At 43.9% G+C, this 11,689-nt stretch overlaps 1 protein-coding gene across 14 annotated transcripts in view; it reads left to right on the top strand.

Annotated features, from left to right (window-relative positions):
• LOC133556278 (uncharacterized) overlaps nt 1-11,689 on the top strand; it is a 283,472-nt gene that overhangs the window by 168,897 nt on the left and 102,886 nt on the right. For all 14 annotated transcript variants that reach the window (XM_061906041.1, XM_061906051.1, XM_061906038.1 and 11 more), the window contains 2 exons: nt 8,056-8,304; nt 8,370-8,436. In XM_061906041.1, coding sequence (XP_061762025.1) covers nt 8,056-8,304; nt 8,370-8,436 — 316 coding nt within the window. The remainder of the gene's footprint in view (nt 1-8,055; nt 8,305-8,369; nt 8,437-11,689) is intronic.

Genomic DNA, 11,689 nt, shown 5'->3' with positions numbered 1-11,689 from the left:
TACACCCACCCTCACCCAGACTGTATACCAACACACTTTCTTTAGTCTACATTTTCTCAAATGTTTAAAAAATTACATAGTCTAGAACATGCTCAGTTAAACCTAGACATTGCAAATATTGTGGCTACACAGCACTATTTCTACTCATTTAAAAAGATCAATGGTAGCTTCCCAAAAAGTCCTTCAGACTCTGACAAACATTTCACAATATTGGTATTTCAGGAGCGTTTAAGTTGGCACTTAAAGTGTACCAGCTCCAAGAGAAGGTGTTGGGGAGAGAATGTCCCTGCTGCATACATAAAGTACCAAAACATGCCTCTGAGGGGTATGTAAACCCATAAACTTAGCTTAATAACTTAGCATGCTAACAGTTTGCGTGTGACTCCTAGGTGTATGTTAACCTGTAAACTTAGCTAAATAACCTAGCATGCTAATGTTAACATGCTAATATGCTAACAGTTCACATGTGTCAAATACCAAAATATGACTCTGAGGTGTATGTAACCCAGTAAATTTAGCTAAATAACCTAGTATGCTAACAGTTTGCATGTGTTATTTACCGCAGCAGTGAGGAAGGAGAGGGCACTGAGACAGAGACGTCGTTAGCTGACAGCGTGTTTATTTGCACAAATGTGTGACGTGTGTAAATAAACCATAATACGTGGTGTGTGACTATGTGAATTGGTTATCTGTTAAGTGTTACCGGGAGGTGTTTGTGGTACGTGTTGAGGCAGATGCGGAAGTCCAAAAAAAGCAAGGCAGGCTCAGAGGTCCGGGGACAGGCAAGTGTTCAAGGGCTGGAGCGAGGCGTCGTCATCCGGTGGCAGGCGAAAGGTGGAGACCTGGGAAGGCAGCAGGGAGTCCAAAGGGAATCCGGGTAGACGAGATATACAGCTCAAAACCAGGGAATGACGCAAGGTCTACGGATACAAGTAGCTACGTTCTGGCACTAGAACGCAGGACACACTGGCTTAAGAAGGCAGGGGAGCTTTCATCTGTGTCAGGTGTGTATATTGAGTGCAGCAGAAGATGAACGCCTGTGGGCGTGTCCAGCGGTGCGCTCAGACGAGTGCGGTGGCAGGAGCTTGAGCCTTAAGATGTTTAGTACCAAAATATGACTCTTAATAATAATAATGAATTACATTTGTAACACACTTTATATTTGTTAAAATCTCAAAGTGCTACAAAGTATAAAAAAAATAAATGAAAAACTAAAATAGAAATGAAAAGCACCAGCGCCCCCCGTGACTCCAAAGGGAATAAGCGGTAGAAATGGATGGATGGATGGATGAAAACATGAAAAACACTAGATAAAATGAAAGCATGAAAGCACTGGATAAAACAGTTAGGCAAGCAGTGCATTGAAAATCAAGAAGGCAGAGAAATTAGATAAAAGCTGTGCTCAAAAACGTGGGTTTTTAGTCCCTTCTTAAAAGGGTCGACCGACTGTGGTACTCTAAGATGGTCGGGGAGAGCGTTCCAGAGTTCGGGTGCGGTCGAGCAGAAAGCCCGGCGGTCCATTGATTGCAAGTGTGTCCTGATGGGTTTGAGGAGGTTAGTGTAGTGTAGGTAGTGAGTATCTTGGGTGTATGTCAACCAGTAAACTTAGTTAAATAACCTAGCATGCTAATGTTAACATGCTAACAGTTTACATGTGTCAAATACCAAAATGTGACTCTCACTACCATATTGCTACAGCAATAAACATTTAGAAAAAATTAAAATAGGCTTACGGGGAGGAGCTAACGGGAAAGGAGCGGAAAGAGGGAGAGGAGCGAGCGATTGGGGTAGGGGCCCTGTGTGTGTGTTCACTTGAAAGAGGGGCCGCTGAACGAGAGTACTCTTATAAGTCTGCTTTGGCATCTTTTCCCATCTTTTTCAGGTCTCATCACAATTAAAACTCACTGTGGTTGCTTCGTCATTAATGTATTATTCATAGTCTTTTTTTGTACTTTAGAATTATTTCCACGCTGGTCTCTTGTCTTTTTAGGACTGGTCTTGAGTTAGCAAAATGGAGGAAACTTGTCCAAAAGTGAACAAGACAGAACAGGTAGAAACTGACAAGTTACTAGTGGTGTAGTGACATTTCTCCTGGGTCGTGCCTGTTTTAGTAGTGTCAAACAAAGACTTGGCAGAGGTAACTGGTGTTTGCAAATGAAGAGTGCAGATGTGAGCGAGTGCCAGGGAAGTGCTCTGCATTACCTATAAAAGCTATTTAGGACACCTTCCTAATATAACAGCTTTCCTGACAGAGGCCCAGAGGGCGGCCATATTGATTAGTAGCCAGGTGTGTGTGATGCTAACCACTCATCAATCAAAGCCAGGATGGATTGATGGCGGCGTGGCGAGGGGACGCAGACGGGACTGAGGGTGGGGGTGGAGGGTTTGGAGCGCGGCCAAGTGGAGTAAATCAGGACTACTCTGCTCGTTAGCCATGCCGATGGTGGACCATGTCTGACGCTGGTTCACCTCCAAGCGACCTTGAAAGGGTAAACCAATAAAGATAAGGATGATAATTTTATACATTATATACGTCAGACTGCCCCCCTTCTTCACATGAACTATTTAATGATATAACATTCCCCCAGATCGAACATGGAGCTGCGAGGGGCTTGGGTCAGCCCATTAGTGTCATCGAGATCACAGAAGCCATCAAATCCTTACAAAGTAATAAATCGCCCGGTCCAGATGGTTTTAGTGCAGAATATTATAAAACTTTCTCCAGTGTTCTTGCTCCGGCTCTAAGAGACATGTATAATGAAGCATTCCTGTACCATCGCCTCCCAGAATCCTTATCGAGGGCCACCATTTCTCTCATACTAAAAAAAGAGAAAGACCCCCAGCTTTGCAGCAGCTATAGACCAATTTCGCTCTTAAATGTAGATTTAAAAATTCTGTCCAAGGTTCTTGCTCTCCGGCTCCAAAGGGTGATGCCTTCCATCATCTCGTTGGATCAAACAGGTTTTATGTTAGGCCGGCAATCCTCACACAACACTCGGCGCCTCCTAAACATTATTCATTCGCCAAACCCCTCGACCTCGGAAGTGGTGGTGTCCCTCGACGCGGAGAAAGCCTTTGATAGGGTCGAATGGGAATATCTATTTGATGTGATGAGTCGGTTTGGTTTTAATGAAGATTTTATTCTTTGGGTTAAACTTTTATACTCGTCCCCTGTAGCTTCGGTACGCACAAATAATACACTGTCCTCCCCAGTTTTTCTTAAAAGAGGTACCAATCGGTTTAGCTCGATTGGTAGAGTGGCCGTGCCAGCAACTTGAGGGTTGCAGGTTCGATTCCCACTTCTGCCAACCTAGTCACTGCCATTGTGTCCTTGGGCAAGACACTTTACCCACCTGCTCCCAGTGCCACCCACACTGGTTTAAATGTAACTTAGATATTGGGTTTCACTATGTAAAGCGCTTTGAGTCACTAGAGAAAAAGCGCTATATAAATATAATTCACAATTCACTCCATTACTGTTTGCTATTGCGATAGAACCCCTTGCACTTTGGCTGCGCGCGGAGAGGGGCTTTAAAGGTATCACCCGGTCGGACACGTTGCACAAAGTGTCGCTTTATGCGAACGACTTGCTCCTATACATCTCAGATCCTGCTAGCTCACTCCCAGTAATCTTTAACATTTTGGAGCGGTTTGACACACACTCTGGCTACAAACTTAATTACCAAAAAAGTGAACTATTTCCGATCAATTCCCTAGCTAAACAGTTACCGCGATCTTTAGCTGCATTCAGATGGGCACATGACGGGATCCATTACTTGGGAATTTTTATTACTCCGGCTATGTCTGACATGCTCCGGGGAAATTTTCTACCCCTAGTTGAAAAAATGGAGAAGGACTTTGCCCGCTGGTCTGTTTTACCATTATCTCTCGCTGGCCGGATCAATCTTATCAAGATGATCACTCTGCCTAAATTCCTTTACCTTTTCCAACATATCCCCATATTTATTACTAAATCTTTTCTTGATAAATTAGACAAATCAATATCCAAATTTTTATGGGGGGCCGGATCGGCCCGAATCTGCAAGTCGGTCCTACAATCTCCCAAATCTGAGGGAGGGCTTGCACTCCCTAATTTTAGACAGTACTATTGGGCGGCTAATGTACAGAAACTCCTATACTGGATGGATGGAAGCTCTCAGACCCTCCCGGCCTTGGTATCCCTTGAAACGGCAATCCCACACTTTTCATTACGTTCTTGCTTATGCTCACCACTCCCTTTTCCACTTAAACTTGAAGGCGCAAACACCATTGTATCGATCTCCTTGAAAATATGGATCCAGCTAAGGAAACATTTGGGTTTTCAGGGCCCATCTATTTTGACTCCGCTACTTAAAAAACAATTATTTAAACCTTCCCGTACCGACTCCGCATTTATGACCTGGCACGATCACGGTATCACCACTGTGGAAGACCTCTATACAGACGGTGTGTTCTCCTCCTTCGCTGAACTTTCTTCCAAAAACGATTTGCCAAACTCCCACCTTTTTCGTTTCTTTCAGGTGAGGGACTTCGTAAAGAAGCAGTTCCCACACTTCCCAAATCGTCCCCCGGAAACTCTTATAGATACATTGCTATCTCTGAGCCCAAATCATAAAAAATGTATCTCTGTGATATATACCTCCTTAAGCTCAGTTGCTCCAAACTCTTTATCAGTGATAAAAGCCTTGTGGGAGAGCGATCTTAACACCAACATATCTGATAAACTCTGGAACTCTGCCCTGAAACTGGTCCACTCCTCCTCGATTTGTGCCCGTCATGGTCTCATCCAATGCAAAGTAATCCATAAAATTAACTACACTAATGCAAAACTATCCAAAATCTACCCCACTGTTAGCAATACCTGTAATAGATGCAAACAATCTCTGGCTGATCATGTCCATATGTTCTGGTCCAGCTCTAAATTATATTCCTTTTGGGAGGACATTTTTGACACTATCGGAAAGGCATACAGTCAAGACTTTCCCTCCAACCCATTGTCAGCCATTTTCGGCATGTGCCCTGATAACACATGCCCTGTACCACTAAAACGCGCTGTGGCTTTTACGACCTTGCTGGCCAGGCGACTGATCTTGTTCAATTGGAAGCTGGCTCACACCCCCCCCCCCCCCCCCCCCCCATCACACGGCCGTTGGATTGAAGAGGTTCTTTACAATTTAAAATTGGAAAAACTTAGGTTTTCACTAAAAGGCTCTGCTCAAGTGTTTGAAAGTTCATGGAGTCCTTTCTTACTGTATGTCAACTCTCTTGACTTATGTCCAGACGCAGATGAGGAATAATCTCCCTTTTATTTAGTATTATTATTATTATTTATTTTATTTTTTTATTTTTTTCTCCCTTTCTCTCTCATTTTAGTCTCTTTCTGTTTTTGGTCTTGTATGGGTGTATGTGTGAATGTGTGTGTCTTTGTCGTTTTACTTGTTGTTTGTGCCATGTGTCCCTGGTTGGTTCGACCTGAGTGGGGTGGGAAGGTGGGTGGGTGGTTTTAGGGGTAAAGGTATGAATAATTCACTGACTTTAAAATTGTACTGTTTCGACTTGCTCCTTTTTTCTGTATATGTGAAAAAGTCAATAAGAAAAAAGTTGGATTAAAGATAAGGATGATAGTCAATAAGACAACTGATCAGAAGGAGACTACACAAATATCACCTTGAGGTGTCTCACTTCAAGTCAGTTACACACTTTACCTGTTCAGGTGCACACAAACATCACCATTCTTATTCACCCATTCTAACTTTTCTAAAATGTATTTCACACACACACACACACACACATATACATATATACATACACATACACACACACACATATATATATATATATATTTATATATATATATATATACATACACACTTATATACATATATATATACATACATATATATACACCCACACACACACACATACAGTATATACATTTATACGGACACATACATATATACATACACACATATACACACACACATATATACATACACACACATATACACCCACACACACACACAAAACATTCATGAAGTCTGCTTCTTTTATGAACTTATTATGGGTCTCCTGAAAATGTCAGCAAATCTGCTGGGTCAAAAGTATACATACAGCAATGTAAATATATGCCTGCATGTCCCTTTGCAAGTTTCACTGCAATAAGACGCTTTTGGTAGCCATCTACAAGCTTCTACTTGAATTTTTGACCACTCCTCTTTACAAAAGTGTTGCAGTTCAGCTAAATGTGTTGGTTTCCTGACATGGACTTGTTTCTTCGGCATTGTCCACACGTTTAAGTCAGGACTGTGGGAAGGCCATTCTAAAACCTTCATTTTAGCCTGATTCAGTCATACCTTTATCACTTTTGACGTTTGTTTGGGGTCATTGTCCTGTTGGAACACCCAACTGCACCCAAGACCCAACCTCAGGGCTGATGATTTTAGCTTGCCGTGAAGAATTGAGGTAATCCTCCTTTTTCATTGTCCCATTTAAAGCACCATTTCCCTTGACAGCAAAACAGGCCCAGAGCAAAATACTACCACCACCATGCTTGAATGTAGGAATGGTGTTCCTGGGATTAAAGGCCTCAACTTTTTTCCTCCAAACATATTGCTGGGTATTGTGGCCAAACAGCTCAATTTTTGAAGTGAGGTGAGGCCTTTAATCCTTTGAGGGGACCACAGATGCGGGCAGCTTTTGGACAGCTACCGCTTCATCTGTGGTCACTGAATCTCTTAATGTGCGACTCAAACGAGAGAGTTGTTTTAGTAACACTCTTAATGTGTGACCCAAACGAGAGAGTTAGGTCGAAGATAATACCCAAATTCTTTACCGAGTCACTTTGTGTCATTGTTTGGTTGTCAAATGTTAGGGTGATATTATTAAAGGTGTCCGAGTCAACGGAATCAACATTTCCGTTTTCTTAGCGTTGAGTTGCAAAAAGTTAGCGGACATCGATTGTTTAATTTCATTAAGACACGCCTCCAGCTATCTATAATCCTGCGTGTTGGTCATCTTTAGAGGCATCAAGAGTTGTGTGTCATCAGCATAACAGTGAAAGCTAACATGTATGATGTCACCTAGCAACAGCATGTAGATGCTGAAGAGTGCAGGGCCAAGAACCGAACCCTGGGTAACTCCACACGTTACCTTAACATAGTCCGAGGTCACATTGTTATGGGAGACACACTACATCCTGCCAGTAAGATAAGAGTTAAACCAAAACAAGTCTAAGTCTGACATACTAATACGTGTTTTGATACGCTCTAATAAAATATTATGATCAACGGTATAGAAAGCAACGCTATGATCAAGTTGCAGCAAATACATGTTTAAGTTAATAAAAGTTGCAATAAATAAGTTTCAATAAATAAATATTTAAATAAATACATGTTTCAATAGATCAATATTTAAATAAATAAATGTTTAAATCAATAAATGTTTCAATAAATACATGTTTCAAAAGATGTTTCAGTAAATCAACATTTAGATAAATAAATATTTCAATAAATACATGTTTAAATGAATAAATGTTTCAATAAATAAATGTTTCAATAAATGTTTAAATAAATACATGTTTAAATGAATAAATGTTTCAATAAATGTTTAAATAAATGTTTCAATTAATAAATGTTTCAGTAAATGTTTCAATAAATACATTTTTCAATAAATCAATATTTAAATAAATAAATGTTTCAATAAATACATATTTAAAAGAATAAATGTTTCAATAAATAAATGTGTCAATAAATGTTTGAATAAATGTTTAAATAAATAAATATTTCAATAAATACATGTTTAAATGAATAAATGTTTAAATGAATAAATGTTTCAATAAATGTTTCAATAAATAAATGTTTAAATAAATAAATGTTTCAATAAATGTTTGAATAAATTAATGTTTTAATTAATAAATGTTTCAGTAAATGTTTCAATAAATAAATGTTTCAATAAATAAATGTTTAAATTAATAAATGTTTCAATAAATAAATGTTTTAATAAATATATTTCAATAAATGTGTGGGATGACTTCACTTCCTGTCTGTGGTCCAACAGCCACGTGGACTCATCAGGTCATCTCAGTCCCAGCAACTCCCAGCTCAGTTCTGAGTCCGAGGAGCGCCGTGACCCCGAGCCGGGCCCCCCCGGGGGACGGCGCCTGCCCCTGCACAGCCACCCATCCACCTGGGACGAGGAAGACGAGGGGCTGGAGGAGCGTCCGCCTTCCAGACCGGCCTCGGATCCGAAAGATGCACCGGTGGTCCCGCCCACACAGACCTTTGAGGAGAGGAAGAGTGACTTCTGGTTGGTCATGTGACTTCTACCTCGTAGCAGGAAGTCAATAAACCTTGTCTCCTCCTCTTCCCCAGCTGTTCTCCCTCCAGACTCCGCTGGCTCAAAGCCTACAACAGAGTCCGAGGCAAGCTGGTCCAGGAGGTAAGAGGTCTCACTCGCTCCTTTTCTTTCCTTCTTTCTTGGTTGACTTTCTGCAGCAAACTTTCACTTTAACTTTGCCAACACCACAGAGGTCACCCTGATACTACTAAAAGGAGACAGTAGTCCACATCGCTTGTGTTCATTTACACTTTATTTTGAAAGGATCTGAGCGCATTATTTAAAAATACAAGAAGGAAGTCTTACCGTCTTGTCAGTGGTGCGCGCTATGACAACTCCCTGCTCACTGTCGCCATGGCAACTGTCACATCGCTATGGCGACCACGCCCTGGACTTTATGACGTCACGATATCTTCACCAAGAGACACGCCCATAAAAGGCTAAAACACAGATTTAGAATCTTTTAAACAACATAATTGAATTAAAAACATTTAGAATCTTTTAAACAACATATTGAATTAATTTGTCCATAACAAACACCATGTTCAAACATAAGGGTGTCTGTATGTGCACTTGGCACCAGGACACCCTAGGCCGCAGTTCCATGATCGACTTTGTAGTTGTGTCATCGGATTTGCGGCCTTATGTTTTGGACACTCGGGTGAAGAGAGGGACGGAGCTTTCTACCGATCACCACCTGGTGGTGAGATGGCTGCGATGGTGGGGGAGGATGCCGGACAGACCTGGGAGGCCCAAACGCATTGTGAGGGTCTGCTGGGAACGTCTGGCAGAGTCTCCTGTCAGAAAAAGTTTCAATTCCCACCTCCGGAAGAACTTTGAACATGTCACGAGGGGGGTGCTGGGCATTGAGTCCGAGTGGACCATGTTCCGCACCTCTATTGTCGGCGGCTGATCGGAGCTGTGGCCGCAAGGTAGATGGTGTCTGTCGAGGCGGCAACCCTAAAACCCCTTGGTGGACACCAGCGGTGAGGGATGCCGTCAAGCTGAAGAAGGAGTCCTATCGGGTCCTTTTGGCTCATAGGACTCCAGAGGCAGGGGGCGGGTACCGACAGGCCAAGCGGTGTGCAGCTTCAGCTGTCACGAAGGCAAAAACTCGGAAATGGGAGGAGTTCGGGGAAGCCATGGAAAACGACTTCCGGACGGCTTCGAAGCGATTCTGGACCACCGTCCGCCGCCTCAGGAAGGGGAAGCAGTGCACTATCAACACCGTGTATGGTGCGGATGGTGTTCTGCTGACCTCAACTGCGGATGTTGTGGATAGGTGGAAGGAAGACTTCGAAGACCTCCTCAATCCCACCAACACGTCTTCCTATGAGGAAGCAGTGCCTGGGGAATATGTGGTGGACTCTCCTATTTCTGGGGCTGAGGTCGCTGAGGTAGTTAAAAAGCTCCTCGGTGGCAAGGCCCCAGGGGTGGATGAGGCCCGCCCGGAGTTCCTTGAGGCTCTGGATGATGTGGGGCTGTCTTGGTTGACAAGACTCTGCAGCATCGCGTGGACATCGGGGGCGGTACCTCTGGATTGGCAGGCCAGGGTGGTGGTTCCTCTCTTTAAGAAGGGGGGCCGGAGGGTGTGTTCCAACTATCGTGGGATCACACTCCTCAGCCTTCCCGGTAAGGTTTATTCAGGTGTACTAGAGAGGAGGCTACGCCGGATGATTGAACCTCGGATTCAGGAGGAACAGTGTGGTATTCGTCCTGGTTGTGGAACTGTGGACCAGCTCTATACTCTCGGCAGGTTTTTGGGGGTGCATGGAGTTTGCCCAACCAGTCTACATGTGCTTTGTGGACTTGGAGAAGGCATTCGACCGTGTCCCTCGGGAAGTCCTATGGGGAGTGCTCAGAGAGTATGGGGTATCGGACTGTCTTATTGTGGCGGTCCGCTCCCTGTACGATCAGTACCAGAGCTTGGTCCGCATTGCCGGCAGTAAGTCGAACACATTTCCAGTGAGGGTTGGACTCCTCCAAGGCTGTCCTTTGTCACCGATTCTGTTCATAACTTCATAACAGAATTTCTAGGCGCAGTCAAGGCGTTGAGGGGTTCCGGTTTGGTGACCGCAGGATTAGGTCTCTGCTTTTTGCAGATGATGTGGTCCTGATGGCTTCATCTGACCGGGATCTTCAGCTCTCACTGGATCGGTTCGCAGCCGAGTGTGAAGCGACCGGAATGAGAATCAGCACCTCCAAGTCCGAGTCCATGGTTCTCGCCCGGAAAAGGGTGGAATGCCATCTCCGGGTTGGGGAGGAAACCCTGCCCCAAGTGGAGGAGTTCAAGTACCTAGGAGTCTTGTTCACGAGTGGGGGAAGAGTGGATTGTGAGTAATGTGGACGTTTTACCGATCCGTTGTGGTGAAGAAGGAGCTGAGCCGGAAGACAAAGCTCTCAATTTACCGGTCGATCTACGTTCCCATCCTCACCTATGGTCATGAGCTTTGGGTCATGACCGAAAGGATAAGATCACGGGTACAAGCGGCCGAAATTAGTTTCGTCCGCCGGGTGGCGGAGCTATCCCTTAGAGATAGGGTGAGAAGCTCTGCCATCCGGGAGGAACTCAAAGTAAAGCCGCTGCTCCTTCACATCGAGAGGAGCCAGATGAGGTGGTTCGGGAATCTGGTCAGGATGCCACCCGAACACCTCCCTAGGGAGGTGTTTAGGCCACGTCCAACCGGTAGGAGGCCACAGGGAAGACCCAGGACACGTTGGGAAGACTATGTCTCCCGGCTGGCCTGGGAACGCCTCGGGATCACCCGGGAAGAGCTAGTTGAAGTGGCTGGGGAGAGAGAAGTCTAGGTTTCCCTGCTTAGGCTGTTGCCCCCGCGACCCGACCTCGGATAAGCGGAAGAAGATGGATGGATGGATGGATGGATATTGAATTCAAACCATTTCCATCCAGTTTGATGGTAAGTAAGCACACGATGGAGTACGTCCACATCACTCTTGTACGCCTGCAGATAGCGCCATCCAACCGTTTGAGGGTTTACGTCGTCTATACTTGTACCATAGAAGGTGCCACTACTGTTTCAGTAGTGTGTAAGAGTGTTTCAGTTTTGTTCATGAGAGTGTTTCAGTTGTATGCGTAAGAGTGTTTCAGTAGTGTGCATGAGAGTGTTTCAGTATTGCATGTAAGAGTGTTTCAGTAGTGTGCGTGAGAGTGTTTCAGTAGAATAAGATAGGATAGGAAAGGATATGACAGGTCTTTATTGTCATTGCACAAGTACAACAAAACATAGTTTTCAGCACAAACCCGTTCAGGATTAGACAAACAGTGTACATGGTTATAGAAAATGAACGCTGATGGGTCGCCACAAGGCGCCCCGTAAAAGATGGGAAAAAGTTA

Source organism: Nerophis ophidion, linkage group LG07, assembly GCF_033978795.1.
Source record: "Nerophis ophidion isolate RoL-2023_Sa linkage group LG07, RoL_Noph_v1.0, whole genome shotgun sequence".
Classification (NCBI taxonomy): Eukaryota; Metazoa; Chordata; class Actinopteri; order Syngnathiformes; family Syngnathidae; genus Nerophis; species Nerophis ophidion.
The sequence above is the reverse complement of the archived record's forward strand: the minus strand, read 5'-3'. Positions and strand labels throughout refer to the sequence as shown.